Genomic DNA, 16828 nt, shown 5'->3' on the forward strand with positions numbered 1-16828 from the left:
AGAAACTCCCTGGAACAGGGGAAAATGGAGTATGTAACCAGGAAGACACCTTCTTACCTGGTAGATATCAGAAAGGCTGCTGCTTCCAGAGTCGCTGGTGATGCTGCATCCTGAGTGGCTGGAAGACACGTGGGTCACCTGTGGGTGAAGACTGTCAGTGAGGTGCAGCTTGGTGAAGTCTGTGGGAAGCTAGGAAGGAGCAGGAAAAACAAGGGTTACAAATCGAAACAAGAACTCCAGGAACACATTGCAAAATCGTACTTCATACCATGAAACCAAAAACGTTCTTAAAGCTTGCATTTTTCAAGTTCATCCTGTTTTACTCATCAAAACTGACAATTTTCAAAGTTTATGAGTATATATTAACGTTAAGTAACAGTACATTCAATGATTAAAAGTGAATGGTGAACCATGTGAGTGCGGTTGAGTACTTGATTTAGCAAGCTCCAGTTTTCAAACTATGCATCAAGAAGCAAATTAATCTGCTACTTGCTAACAATCATAAATGCAACACTGTGGCAAGAAACAGCTTAAACAACAACAATAAACAAAAATACTTGAGGTTCTTTTATGCCCAAATGATCTTCGAAAGTAAAAACAAAAGAACACTTCAGAACCGATGATTTCTACTGTTAAAAGCAACTAAGCTGGGCTGAAAGCTGGGCCACCAAAGAACTTAGAATTGAGAACGTATGGACAACATTTACCTATTCAGACACACATTTACTTTCAACAAGTATTTACTAACTCCCTTTCTCACTGTGAGTGAGTGAGGCTCTAAGAACACACAGCCCCGGTGAACCTCACAGGCTTGTCAGTTATTACCGGTGCATCTGAATTTAAAAAGGACACTTTATACAGTTCTCTAGAATTACAAATCACATGCTCTCCAGCGTTTGTCTTTTCTGCCTGCACACTGATCTGATGAAGCTGGTGAAAGTCTGCCTTCCCTTTTGACTTTCAGCCTCTCTCCTCCAAAAAAAAATAAAATGCAATGCTAGCATACAGTTTAAAAGTTTGCTTTTAAAATTATCATCTGCTTGAATGGAAGAGTGACAGAAAAATAGAGACAGGGGTCGGTGCTGTGGCATAGCGCCCTAAGCCTTTGCTTTCAGTTCAGATCCAGTTCCTTGCTTATGGCCTATGAACGCTCAATTCCTTGGGTCCCCGCACCCATGCGGGAGACGTGTAAACAGCTCCTGGCTTTCAACTGGCACAATTCCAGTCACTGCAGCCATTTGGGGAGTGAACCAATAGATGGCGGTTGTCTCTCTCCTTCTCTAACACTGCCTTTCAAATATACATAAACTAAATCTTGAGATTTTTCAGCATCCACTGATTCAATCCCCAAATGTCTGTGACAACTGAGCCGTGCCAAAGCCAGGAGCCCAGAATTCCATCTGGGTCTCCCGCAAGAGTGGAAGGGGCCCAGACATCTTTGAGCCATCACCGGCTGCCCCCGGGGGTGCACTAGCAGGAAGCTGGACCTGAAGAGAAGCAGCTGGGTGCTGAAGCAGCTCTGATATGGGATGCAGGTACCAGAGAGGGGTAGGGAGCAGCGTACCTGCTGCGCCACGGTGGCCGATGCTTGTCCCACAGGAGGGAGAGGAGCATCACACATGATGCAAGTCTGTGACAAGGACGGACGGGTCGAGATTTCAAAGCTCCACACAGGCAGAGTTTTCATATTCCGCAATCAGTCAGACCTAACTCTGCATACTTCACATCGCTCCCTACTTTAACATGATATTTCACAATATTGACATACAATCTGTTCAGAAATAATAGCTGTCAGTATTCTAGGATACAAGCCACACGAAGACTTACGCATGAACTTACTAGGAAGCATGAGATTAAATTACAGAGAAGGAGATCAGAGAGGCATGAAGTGAGATATTTATTCAATTATATGGAACATTATAAATACGAACGATTCCACTGAGTGCTATTTTTTTAAAAAAACAAACCTAGTCACTGAAAATATTTTGAAATAAATTTTAGGAGATTAAAATGTCCCTGTAATTTACATATTTGCACAGTGTTGAATGGCAAACTTTGGGGGGGCCTTCTTTAGAAACACACAGGTATTAATGGCCGACATTCCAGGAAGGTAAACCATGGTTATCAGATACTAAAAAGTGTGCTTGTGGCCAGACAAGTAAGCTCCATCATCCCAGCTCCGTAATTCAGCTACTGACTGCAGAGGGCAGCCGCAGAGACAGACCCCAGCTCAGGGATTTCAAAAGGACCCAATCAATACACATAATTATAAGACTGTACACTGCTTTCTGTTGAGCATCTTTTACAGACATGTCTCAGGCTGACATGTGCCACCCAGTGTGATGGAAAAGAAAAACAAAGACATGTCAAATGAAGATGTCATGACTGAATCCACTAGCATGCATTTAATGATTATTTCTGCAAGTCTCACGGGGCACTCTCTCTCTTCAATACCCACTTCCTGGTCATCTTTCCTGGCAGCTGCTACAAGGGCTCCAAGTCTCACAGCAGAAACATGAATTGCATCCCATACTGGAGGGCCTGGGAATTCAGGGCCAGGGTGTTCCAGCCTCCTGCTAACAACGCAGACCCTGGGAGACAACAGGTAGCAGTGCATGGAGCTGCATCCACCAGAAGGCAGGCCCGGATGATTCCGTGTGGCTGCGAGCTTCTGCCTGGCCCAGCACGGCTGCTGTAGACATGTGCAGTGAGCCGAGGGACTCCGATAAGTCAGTCCAATGTAAAAATGATGCGATCACATGGGCCTAGAATTGTAGAGATTGCCCCAAGAAATAAAATATTTTTGCTAAATATTTAGTTCCATTCAATAAATAATTACTGAGTCCCTGCTATATTAGACAATCTACTAAGGCCAGAGAATATCAAAGACAGTCCTTTCCACTCAAGTCATTGTGACAGTATTATAAACAATATAACATTGTTTTTATTCTGTTCTCCCCATCATCTATCTATTAAGTAGAATAATATGATCCACTAAGTAAAAATGATCTACTAAGCTTAAGAGTGAATACATCTTATATAGCTGAATATGTATTAAATATTTATATTAGAAATGTAAAAATAAGTGTTGCATTTTAAAATCTTAATATGTTTTTCCCATAGATTGGGTAACACCACAATCAGTGGAATTTATTGACAGTAAGATTATGAATTGTGAGAACAGTCTGAAATGGATCGACTTGTCCCTGCACTAAAAAAGATGGAGCCTTCCGAGGCAAACCAAGTGTAGTGGGCCTGGGAGTGGGGAGTTGGCAGAAGCGCAGATGCCAGCTTTCCATCCAGCAGCATCGGGCTGGAAGCTCTGGGGAGCGGGCACCCCACCCTCCAGAGCAAGATGAGTAACATGACAACAGGACTCGCTTATTCCAAACGTTTGCTTGGCTTGATCCAAGCTGACTTAAACTACCATCATTGTGCTATTTAATTTTAGGTTAAACTGGGTTTGTGAATCATCTTGTGACTCAAGTCACCATTTATCACACAATCTCTGTTTAAAGAGCTAGGACTATAGACACAGTCATTACCTGAATAAAATCAATACTACTTAAAAGTTAAATTAACATATTTTATACATTTTGATATTAACATTGATGTTTCCCAGAAACTCATAACACAATTTAAAGGAAATCTGTATTTTTCACCTAAACATTTTTGCTGTGATAACTGATTATAGCAATATTTTACTGCTCAGAATTTTCCTAGATCAAAAAACTCCCAGTGCTACAAATAGTTTACTTATGAGTAACCTACTGTCATGCAAATGAGTGAATCATATTTGATCATAAATACGGTTAAACACATAAGAAACAACAGTGATATTAAATCAAATTATAGTCACTCAAACACTTTGGCATGATTTGCATCACAACACTACGTTTTATTTGGGGAATAAACAAAAATGCTTCAATTGTTAGCTTTCAAAAAAGAACTTCTACACCTGACTCCAATCATAGAAGTAAACAGGCATGTTACCTAATTTATAAATTAATCTAGTGGTTGACACTTATAAGTTACTAACACATGAATTTGTTTAGAAGACAAAAGAAGTAAAGATGGATGCCTTAAAGTCTCATGTGTCAGTTAAATACTTGTTCGAAGTGGTTGAATTTCTACATTTGGTAAGAATGCATTATAGGCCAGCCTCCTTCCTTGTCCTAACCTCCTCAGCAATCGTACTATTAATGTGGCTTATGGCCCCAATCCAGTTAGAAAGTATAGCATAGGAAAAAACAAGAGAAAACGCCACAGATGGCCACTGTTAAATGAAATCTGTTAAACACTGGGATCACTTTGCTTCAAGCAATAGTTAGAAAACCAACACCCAAGATTTGCAGTGTTGGCTGGAATGTACATCTAATCTTACGAGGCAGCTTATCTTGAACACCACCATCCAAGGGGAAACTAGCCACCCTTACTAAAAACCAACTTTACATTAAGAAGTGTCACTTAAAAACACATAGCAGCAGGAAACAGGTTTTCTAAATGCATTGAGAATAAAGTAATGGCTCTATTAATTTGTCTCATTAAATTATCTGTAGACATTTGAAGTTGATGAAATGACTGTTTTACAGGAACAGTTCTACGAAATTTTATTTGCTGTATCTCTACTGGAGAAATTTGGCCAAAAAAGTAGTAATTTTTAAAAATTTGGACATACTTCCAGCTTCCCAACTTCTTCAAAAGCTAAGTTCATGTTAGACAGACATGGATTTAATAATAAAACTTTGTAAGTAACTTTGGGGAACTTAGTTGGCTTCTTTGCATTTTAGTTTCTCCAATGGAAATGGTGTCACAGTGAGCACACAGAGTAATCCATTGTCTAAAACAGTCTCACAAATGCCTCTGCCTTCCTAATCTCTTCCACCAATGTTTCCACTCGAAGCCCCAAAAGCTTATTCCTGAGACTGCGTCAACTAACACTACCTCTAAAGTAGCTCATTTCCATGCATTTTCCCCTCAAAATCTACTTATCACATTCTCAAGAAGTCATATTTACCGAGAGCTCACTGCTGCAAATGACCACCAATTCTGTAAACTGAATAAACACCGACCGTCCTGGAAAGGTATAGTCCATTTACACTTTTTCACCAACATTCAAGTGTTCATAGCGCAGAATTCTCAGACATAAATGCAAACTTGACCAGTACTTGCTTGTGAGTGCACAGCTTTATCCTGTTTGACTTCCAACGTTCCCAGAACAGTTGTGTACTTGATCCAGACCCACACTGCAGACTAGGTGCGGTGAGACCCTCCCACACTGAGCACGCTGCCCTTGGAGAGCAGGCCAGCAGGCCGACACCACAGCCTGTGTCTGTGTCGGGGGTGGTGGCGGGGGACTGCGGTGTCTGCTGATGGCAAAAACCTCTTGCCACTTTCCTATGTCATGAAATATTTTAGAAGGGGCACTTGATAGTAAGGCTCTTTACACGAACATTTCACATGCCTTTCTGTCCAAAAACCTGAAGTGCTGAAATCAACGACTGAAATAGGGTGACTACCTCTAATTCAAAAGGCTCCAAAATGTAAAACTTTTCAAGTACTGAAAAATTCCCCACCTCAGGTGACACTTCATACTACAATGTAGGCACACTAAAAATATTGCATAAAGGGCCCGGTGGCGTGGCCTAGCGGCTGAAGTCCTCGCCTTGAAAGCCCCGGGATCCCACATGGGCGCCGGTTCTAATCCCGGCAGCTCCACTACCCATCCAGCTCCCTGCTTGTGGCCTGGGAAAGCAGTCCAGGACGGCCCAATGCATTGGGACCCTGCACCTGCGTGGGAGACCCGGAAGAGGTTCCAGGTTCCCGGCATTGGATCAGCGCAGCACCGGCCCATTGCGGCTCACTTGGGGAGTGAAACATCGGATGGAAGATCTTCCTCTCTGTCTCTCCTCCTCTGTGTATATCTGGCTGTAATAAAATGAATAAATCTTTAAAAAAATATTGCATAAAATTATCTCCAGACAAGGTGTGCAAGGGAGGCAAGAAACACGAATGGCTTTTGTTTAGACTTGAGTCCTTTCCCCAGGACACTGCATAATGTATGAGATACTACAAAACAAAAACAACCAATCAACAAAATCCCAATTCTTGATCCAAACATTTTGAAGTAAGAGATGCTCAGCCTGGGAAACTTGGACTTGGGTAAATTTTAGTCATGGACGGGAGGTCGGTAAAGCTCTGGAAGACCAGATCGGATCTAGAGGTAGATTCCGTAGGGGACTTGCTATGGGACTGTGGCACCAACTGGTTTGTGCGGAGCGGTGGGGATGGTCAAGTGCTCACCAAGGCTGAACTGCAGAGCTCACCTGACTCAAGGGAGCCAGGGCTGGGAGGAGAACCTGCCTGGCCACAGCTCCCGCTGGGAAGCACAATTTTATCTATAAACAAATTAAACAAACAAACAAAAAAGATACTTGTAAGAAGAAAGTCACTGGGGGCATATTTATCCAGGAGTTTATTTGTACTTTCTATGAGCTCATCTCTTACATATTAAAAAATTCAGTTAAAAGTTTGTGTTAAACATCTAGACGCCCAACAGGCACCATGCATTTACTCCTGTATTGCTTATATTCGATATGCAAAGACGGGAAAAGAAGCAGTAAAAATATGATCAACAACCAACAAAAGCTATGGTAATGAATACTAGCAGGGAACTCAACTAACACGGCGTATCTGAAGAAGGCCAAAGTTAATGATGGAAGGATGAGAAAAACCAGGGACCCAAAACAGTCTGTTGACTGTCATGTGACTTGGGCTTTTGGGGGTGACTGGTGGGAAATACTCAACAGTCATCTTTAGGACATTTCACACAGGAAGTACAAACCAGCACACCGAAATACCTAACATGCAACTGAACTTCAGACTTAAATTTTATTACAGTCAATAAATCAGAATGTAAAGTTTGCTTATATGAGTAGGTAACTGCTCACAGAATCTTTGGGGAAAAACTCAAGAAATGTCTGGGATTTTCTTCAGATATAAAAACGTATTAAAAGTTCAGGTGAAATACTTGCCTAATTTTATGTCACATGAATTACTGTGTTTTTGTAAATAAATTCTGCTCTATAATGATTTGTCAACAGGATAAACAAATCTCCTGCGACAGAAAGCTACCATTTAGATTTCAACTTACAAAGCTCACAGAGAATATAGTCAAGAAAAAATCAAACAACCACCAGGCACCAAAAACGAGGCATCAAAACCATCAGTGACAAACTTGGCTTTCTCTTTTATGTCCTTTTCCGACGAAAGCCACTGTGTGCAACCTGTGATTCCCTGACACATGAAGCCAGGTATCTTCCTATAAATTGGATATACGCATGTCTTCACATGTGACCGGACAATGCGCATTCTAACGTATCTTACACTGAATGCAAAACCAAGGAATGAAAACAATGAAAAGTGGAAGGAAGATAATTTGTAGTCAATGCAAACTAAAGGAAAACCATCTTCAATTCCAAGGTGAATAACTAACTCACACGACGAGCACCAATCACGCCACTGAGAATCTTCTGTTTCAGGTAATGATGGTTCAAAACTCAGAGATGGTTTAAAGGGAATGAAGCAACAGCAGCAAAACATACCAAAGACACGACTGTCTTTAACCCCACAAGGGAGGACGTGCTGTCGGCGAGAGGGGGCAGCTGAGAAGTCAGGCATCATATCAGGCCAGGGTTTTATTATCTCCGTACAAGTGTGTGTGTGTGAGCATGCACACATGTGCACCCTGTACTAGGCGAGATTAACAGCATGTTAAAGATACCCAACCTGACTCTTCCTCAGAGTCCCAAGAAAGGAATTCTGAGATGTTCGACTTGCTAACCCTTGAAGATTTCCTCCAGGTTATGTGTTCAAGAGGAAGTCTACATAAGAATCTCCCTCCAAGTAAGAGCTGACGGAAGAGAACGCTTGGTCCACATGAGACCATGCGCAGCTGACAGCACATTCCTGAGTCACACTGTTTGACAAGGGAGCAGGTGCCTTTCCCGGATGGTTGCTGGGTTGGGGAGCACAACTCCGAAACAGTCGCTCCCATCCTGGTGGAGGTGCAATGGAAAATAAGAGAAAGAGCCAGTGAAGCCATATTTTGGGGCTCTTCTGCCACTTTTCAGTAAAAGCCTAGAATTGGTTACTTTTTAGAAACTGAAATATAGATGATTTTTCTGTGGAATAGCCTAGAAATCAAATATGTTACTCTTAAGCATACAAGAATGTCTGCACTAACACCTCTCTTGGCACAATTTCCAGTGATTATTACATGCAAATTTGAGAAGGGCAGTGGAGAATGAACTCACGGCTTAACAATCTGGCATGGCCTGAATTTCACCGTTAAGACGCTGGGAATCCGAGTCGTTTAATATCATGCCTCTGCTAAATTCTTAAATGGTTATGTAACACAGCCAATTTTTAAGAACAAGAAAAGGCTGTTAAAAAATGTCATGATTTTAAGATTTCCTTTCTGCTTTTTTTCTTTTTTGTACCATAGGAATGTCCTGTCTGGTCCTTCCATATATGCATATATGGGTATATACAAAATGGATAAACAGAAACTTCCTTGTTCTTTTCTTGAGCAAAGAGTCGTCCCTCCGCCCTCAGACAAGGCTCATTTATCAAACCTTGACTTGGCAAAGCCTGTCTTTGAGTAACTGCGTTCCTTGTGAGGATGCTTCACGTTTGCAATCCAAGGTCACTCAGGAAGACTTCCACAGCACTAATGAAAACATCACCAAAATCCCGAGGGAGTCACATGTTCTCACGTAACTACATGAAAAATTAAGGACCACACTTTAAATCCTGGATTCTTCACACTATGCAAACAGCAAATCTGAATAAATAACCAAAGTTTTCAATCAAGCTTTGACATTTTGACAAGCGGTAGATGTAACTTTTAAATTTTTAAGGATGCAGAGAATATATATTTTAAAATAAAATTTAAAGATCTTTTGAACATTTAAATGACTAGTTCCCTAAAATTAGCTGTAGTAAAATTGGGGGGGGGGGATATAAATACTACATCTTTCTGTGAGAACGGTTAAATAACCAATATTAATTTGCTTGAACACTAAGAGCTTCTTCTCCCAGTATTCTGACTGCATCGAAAAGAATCAGAAATGAAGGTATTACGGTAACTCCACACCACGCTTACAGCAACAGGGAAGCACAGCACCGCAACCCACATACACACTCGTCCCTGTGACACGCTCGGCACTAAACCAGCTTTCACAAAGCAGACGACTTTTAAACCCGATAAAGCAACATGTACAGTTAAGAGGTACAGAACTTGTCCATCCTGGCCTTTGCAATCTTCTTTTAAGCAGCAGACAGCATTTATGAGCCCCATAATGACTGTTTCAAATCATCCACGTCACAGTGTTATAAACACTATGAAGCATATAAATGACCCAAAATTCCATCTTAAGTTGTGAGCAAATGAAGACAGTTCTACCTTTCATTTTTCTAGGCAAAACTTAAACGAGGAAGGCCAGCCTAAAGAAGAAATAGAATACATACCATGATATAGTAGTCTCTTGCGTTAGAAAAGGCAAAAAGAACAGATTTAAGACTTGGTGTATAAAAGCTGAAAGCATAGAATTTGCATCCACATGAACTGATGTCTCCTCTAAAGACGTCAGATTGCTGTTCAGCTAAACTAGCTAAAAATACCTCCTTGCAAACACACACATGAAATGACTACAAAGACAGGTCTTACTAAGCAGCTCTACTTGCACAAAAATCACTTAATAAGTAGGGAACATTTTTGAAGTACTTAGGGAAAAAATCCACAGGAATTTTTACATCAGCTATGATCTTACATGAGCTATTTTGCAAACAGGTACCAATGTATTAAAAAAAGTGTTAATGAGGGCTCTTAAAGCAAATCATAACTGATCCTAAAATGTTCAAGAGAATTGCATTCTGTGCACATCAATGCAGATGAACAAAAATCTGCAAATAACCACCAACATTCTATTTAGAAATCAAGGAAAGAAAATTTCACTCATTGGAAAAACAGCAGTTGAGTTTATGGCTGTCGGACCTTGTGCCAAAGATTTGATCCCCGTAATTATACATCGATAACAGCTCCTAACAGCCCAGAACCAACAATTCAGAACAGGTAAGCAAACAGCTCAGCATCGCAGAGAGAGATGCAACTCCAGGCCACATGTAAGTAGACACGGCATTACAACTACAGGGCTTTGTTGTTTTCACAAAGATTCTCAAAACACGAGTTTTCTTACATATTTTCCTAATTTCAGATGTTCATCTGTAACATGAGCTGAATTCCATTTTACTCTTAATATTCATCAACGACTAAGGAACATGATGTATGTAAATCAGTTAATAACACAGAGTACTTGACAAAGTTCCTGAAAAATTATGTGATGCAAAAAAGTTTTGAAATGGATGACAAAAGAGGACCATTGAAATGATCATAGAAAATGCGTATTTTGAAAAACCTATGCATGGAATTTCAACTTTTTTACACTCAAGTAGACCTTTTAATTCCATTTCCCACAAACTTTTGGATTACCACCACAATTCTAAAACTGTAACCATTAATAATCTTCAAAACAACATAAGGTAGACCAGTATTATAATCAAAATCATCATTGTTTTGAAGTGACAAAAAAAGAACTCTCATGAAATTAAATGACTCGTCTAACCATTGTGTATAAACTGGTCAATATAACAAGGCTTCAAAGAAGTTCTTCAAGCAGGAATTACTTTTATTGTCTTACAGCATACAAAGCCTAGTTAAAACAATGTTTTACTCTTATGAGGACTGCTGAAAAAAATCCAGATTTGCTTTAGGTATTCCTATCAGCACCTTTGAAGATGAGCTAAGAGTTCTGTAGAGCAGCTTTGTCATGTTTCCTTATGCATCCCATTCCCTCATTAGCTTTACCACAAAGCATCTTTTTCCATAACAGCCTGGATGACACCTAAGAGGGCACAACTCTGCTGGCCTCAGGTCCCATCACTATTTCACAGGCAACTTCAAGTCCATCACAAAAGCAAGGCACACGAATCCTGACACTGAGCTTTTCTCGACAAATTAAAGCTAAGGAAACTGGAAAGGCCAGTTTATATCCGGTTCCACTACTTCTGTGTTAATACACAAATGACACTACATAAAACATGAGAATTGCATTAGTGGACAATACCATGTTTAATTGCTGCTAAGACTGTTCTTCATTTTAACATTTCAAATTGTGATCCACCTTACAAGCAATAAAAAAGAACATATTATTGGGTCATTTAAAGGCAAATCAAGGAGCAACCGTTTACCCCAGTGATTAAGATGTCTGCATACCACATTGGAGTGCCTAGCTCCCAGCTTCCTAAAGGGCAGATAAGTGAGGATAAGTGAGGCAAAAGGGACTTGAGGAACTAAGCTCCTGACACCCACGTGAGCGAGCCACTGAACTGCTTGCAAGAACCAGTGGATGGGAATTCAAAATAACTACTTTAAAAACTATGGTGAATCAATGTTGTCTTAGATTTAATGGAAAACAACATGCCCTTAATACATGCAACAAATGTTTAAGGAAAATATTGCTAGGGAATCCTAGATCCACCTCTCCTCCACTCACACGATAGAGTTAGAAGTGAAAAAGGATTTATCAACTATGTGCGAACCAACAGAGATAGCTCAACTCTACTCATTACCTACAAGCGTACATTCATGAACATTCTATCTCCACAACAGGCCACCGCTACTCAGCTTGACTTCATTCTATGGTACTGAGGATGGCTCTTAAGCTGTCACAAAACTTCTTAAGACTGGACACGCAGTGGCTTCTGCAACCTGCCCTTTATCAATACCCCAACTTTCTGCCAGGTGATCCCTTTGGTCAGCCACCTAGACCCACTGCTCCTTACCTGCACACAAACACTGCAGCTCTGGGGTTCAGGGCTCATCCCTCCTGGCCCGAAAGCTTACCTCCCTTCTCTTTTCTTCAGCTCACTTGTGCCCCATGTTTGTGGCATGGCTGGATTCTCATTTCCTTCTCAAAGTACATGCTATCCTCCTTCCCACCTGTGCATTCCCCAAACTATATAGTTAGATGTCAATGCAGATTTCTTTCTTTTCTGGCAACACATACATTAGTATGTACTCCGTAAGTTTTGAAATTTTACTCAACACTCAACACTTTTAAGAACTACAATCTGGTTTCCATATTCTTTGTACTGAAAAACAAAAAAATGACCTTGCTCTGTCAAAAAACAAAACAAAACAAAACAACAGAAAACCCTAAAAGACACTTGAAGTTAAACTATTTTTTTAGAGGAAAATGATCCATTTCAATCATTACTATCAACATTCACGAGTCTGGTCAACAGACATGTTTTAATTCTTACTTATAGCATATTGCTCAATTATTGCCAGAGAAATTTCAAAAATGGTTCCCGAGAAGAAAAGAAACACAGAAGAAACATGCCCAAGTAAAATAAACAGATTTAAAGACTTAAGCGATTTGAAAAGCTCATCCAGTGGAAAAGGAGCAAGAAAGGCATTTTGTAACTCAGCCATCTGTAATCTCAAGTACCTCTTTCTGGACACTTTAAAATTGACTTCCAATACTTCTCACATTTTACATAGGCTTTAAAAAATACAACAAAATGGACATCATAAACTTTAAGAAAAGGTATTTGTTCCCACAGTTACAGTGGAATTCTAACACTAAACACAGTTCTTAAGTAAATACTATTCTCCCTAAATTCAACAAATTCAAGTACTGCCTCATGTATGAATATGTTGTGCATGATACTATTTGGAAAACTTTAAATTGATAAAGATAAAGTAGCTTAGGAGACAAACTTCACAATTATAACTATTAGGTGATATTATAATTATTAGCTGTCCTTCAAAACATATTCCTATTTATTTATAGATTTTATGTGAAACTTTTACATAATAGATCTGCACCACAATGTGAAGAGTTGTTTCACCTGAGTAGGAAGATTGCAACTTAGGGGTTCAACAGGCTAATCCTCTACCTGCAAGTGCTGCCATTCCGTATGGGTGGCAGTTCACGTCCTGGCTGCTCCATTTCTCCCTGCTTATGGCCCAAGTTCTTGGGATCCTGCATCCATGTGAGAGACCCCAAAGAGGCTCCTGGCTTCAGGGCAGCTCAGCTCCAGCTGCTGTGACCATTTGGGGAGTGAATCCGCAGACGCAAGGTATTTCCTTCTGTCTCACCTTCTCTGTAAATCTGCCTTTCTGATAAAAATCTTTAAGATTGACTTTTTGTCCTTATTCTGTTTCCTTCCTTCTTTCCATCTTTCCTTCCTTCCTTCGAGATTTACTTGTTTTTATTAGAAAGGCAGATTTACAGAGACAAAGATCCTCTGTCCACTGGGTCAAAACACAAATCAACGTAAGTGGTAAAAATTGGTCTGGCTACTAATAGGCTAACTCTTCCAAATACAATAGCTTTACATTACTTTATAGTTAAGTAGCTATTATCTTTAAAGTAGTCTGATTTATCTTTATTTATCTTTGATTGCTTCCACAAATAGGATTAATAATTTTAGCAAGAAATAGGAAGGCATACCTTCATATTTTTAAGTGCCACTGAAAATTACAAAGTGTGCTTGTAAGAAAAACCACTGTAAAATCCATCAGAACTAATTCTAGCCTCACATTCTCCAGCACTGGAAACTGACACACACTCTGTGCTCATAATTCCCCTTCTAGCGCCTACCTCCTCATCCGGGCTCACCCAGCAACCAGAGCCAACCCGCACTGATGGGGAACTGGAGTCTCTGTCCCTCCCACCGTAGTGCCAGGCACGAGCCCTCCATTCCCCAAGAATCATTCAAGGTCTATGCCACAATAATCTAAATATTTCTAATTCCTGAGAAGAGTTCTTCAAAAGTACTTGCACTTATGAAGAAATACTTTAAAGAGAAAAATCTCTGGTTTACCCAATATTTTCTAGAGAGAGGAAATTTTAAAATCGCCACCCCATAGTAATTTTAGTTATATTTCATCATCTTCTATGGAACACGGCATCTGGGGACCCTTTGTAGCGTCAGTGGAAAGATGACCTGTTGGGAATGCCTCCGCATGAGACAGTTGCAATCTCTATTTTCAGTCTCTCTGAAGTACACAGTCGTAAGAAAATGCTTAATCACAAGAGAGAATACATGTTCCTAAAAATGAAGCTTTACTAATAAAAACTGCCAAAAATGTTCAATACTAGTTTTTTTTACATGCCAAAACTAGAAACGGGAAGATGGATTAATTACATTTACAGGTATACTTACACATAAAATCAGTGTGCATAAATGCAGGGAGGGGAGGGACATACTTTATCTTGTAATCAAAGCTAGTCAATACTATAAATCAATCACTCTACAGCTCACTAAGGAATATTATCTTAATAACTGCAAAGGGATTTTTCCAAACTGTGCATAATCAATAAAAATGGGGTTAATCCATCCTAAGAAGCCTACGTTATAGGGAACACCTGGTTCAATTACAGAAGAGGGTTCTGACATGCTGATATGGGATGAGGAGATGAAAGTGTGTCGGACTATTTACATGGGGAAAAAAGAAACACATTAAAGCAAAGGCCGCAGTTATGCAGATGTGACAACTACCATAGATTGGATTAAATATTCTAACAATATGCAGATTCTACACACACATGAGCTACATGACAAAGACAGCCTATATCACAGGAGACTTGTGTCAGCAGAGGGTGACAACTGACAGTTTAATCTATAATGCCTGGGTGTTCCTGTCCCAGCAGGAGAGACATGGTGGGAACCAGAAGCTCCACAGCATGGCTTGAATGCGACCATGCATGGCTGTGTGGACGTAGGTACACTCTGTCCCTGCACCTGTGTAACCTTCATAGCAGCAGGTGTAAACTTACTGTATGTCTCTACTGGCACCTTCACCTATGCACCACAAGTGAGGCAACATTTAAGACAATGCTAGTAGTACTGTTTCTTTCATGAGGTAAGTGTGCATGGTCACAAGGATGCACTATGCCTCCACAAAAGAAGAGACAACTTCTTAACGATGAAAAAAAAAAGACAGAGGTCAGAGGCAGGGAGCATGCTAGGCAAGGTATATAAGGTATATATGACGTTGAGGACATACAAGCAAACTTTCATTTTGAACTACACACACATGACCCAATTTGAACACTTTTATGCAGATATAACCCTCTGGGTTATATGGATATACAAGCCAGACACTCGTTCTATTTTAGAAATTGTTTCTGAAAGACATAACCCAACCATTAGCCAAATAAAATACATGGTTAACATATACGGTTATTTAATCTCAATCAGAAAGACTTTGAGAGCTCACAATGTTGCTACCAATATGACAATGATGTTACTCCTGAAAAAAAAAACTAGGTATACAAAGTAAATACAAAAAATAATTCATTATGCATTTAAATTACCTATAAAAGTAGTATTTACATTATTATTGCTATGACAGGAAAATGAAGAAAACTGAGTCATCATTTGGGATAAAATATTACTGAATTACCGGAAGAAAATATTTAGGATTGTGGTCAGGTCTATAATTATGAGATGGACTAGAGAAACACTAAATTATGTCAGCAGAATAATACCTACAAGAGTAAGTGTACACAGTACTTATTTGGGTAAAAATATCAGTACTTTAAACAAAAATATGATAAAGTGAGTAACTGATCTTCCCATGCTCTAATTAAAAGAGAAATAATTGCGTCTGCAATGATACATTTAGAGTAGTATCTTTTTAAAAAGAAAACAGGATACTTCTTTTCCACTGATCTTAATTGACATACCCTTCTTTTCCAACGGTTTATTTTGAACGGATCATTACTCAACAATATTAAAGAGAAAGGCTGTAACATACACTTCCTCTGTTGAACAAAGGCAAAGCTACCACGTTCCAGAATGAGCAGGAATGTTCCTTTCATCTTACATATACAAGCAGTGTGTCCATACAAAGCCTTGGCAGGTTTCTAAATGTATTTCTTCACTTCCAACAGGGGTAAAAAGATCTATTATTTGTTGCCTGGATTTCTTGGACCAAATCCAAGGCAAAATGACCTTGCCCTTGAATAAAACAATAGGATATTGCTTCCTTTCAGGTCTTTGCTAGCAACACAGTAAAAAGTCTTCCCAAGAGACAAGGTTATTTCATCTCAGGAAATGTATTTGTCGTAATAGACAAAATAAAAATCAGATAAAGAAACGGGAGAGTTTCAACTCAACAGACATAACTTAGCATCTATAATTAATATAGGTGCTATTTTTTGACACTGCAATGGAATAAAGCAAAAATCAAATTATAATATAGAGACACCAGTATCTACAGACAAGGTCGGATTTTCATAATGGGATAAAAGCAAGTTTTAAAACACGGCGTTTGCTTAAATATATTCTAGTTACAAGAAGGAAATGCGAAGTAGAACGGGTACAGAAAGAGGCTGCACTCCTTTGCTGGGCCATCAATTATAATCCTCAATTTGTATCCTACCGTCCTCCACCTTGTCACCGGTTCTGACACACTGCTGTTTACTCCAATCCACAGCAATAGTGATGATTTCATTCTATGTCCTCATAACCTTCTGTGTTTTCACATTTGATAGCTTGCTAACATGGTTCCTCACATGTGATGTACTTTGCCTTGAATAGTCTTGTCTATACTTTACTCTTAACAGCCTATATACAGTTTTAAAATCCAACAATATACTTAACATATGGTAAACAGGATGGCATGAGGCAAGGCTGGGAGGAGGATCTTTCCATGGATGAACCCTTGAGAGCAGGCATCTAGCCTGGCGGT

The 16828-nt window shown here is 39.7% G+C and overlaps 1 protein-coding gene across 5 annotated transcripts in view; it reads right to left on the minus strand.

The window, feature by feature from the left end:
• The window catches only part of RAPGEF2 (Rap guanine nucleotide exchange factor 2), a 170204-nt gene that overhangs the window by 36028 nt on the left and 117348 nt on the right, over nucleotides 1-16828 (minus strand). For all 5 annotated transcript variants that reach the window (XM_058657510.1, XM_036496535.2, XM_058657509.1 and 2 more), the window contains one exon: nucleotides 58-189. In XM_058657510.1, the coding sequence (XP_058513493.1) occupies nucleotides 58-189 (132 nt within the window). The remainder of the gene's footprint in view (nucleotides 1-57; nucleotides 190-16828) is intronic.

Source organism: Ochotona princeps, chromosome 32, assembly GCF_030435755.1.
Source record: "Ochotona princeps isolate mOchPri1 chromosome 32, mOchPri1.hap1, whole genome shotgun sequence".
Classification (NCBI taxonomy): domain Eukaryota; kingdom Metazoa; phylum Chordata; class Mammalia; order Lagomorpha; family Ochotonidae; genus Ochotona; species Ochotona princeps.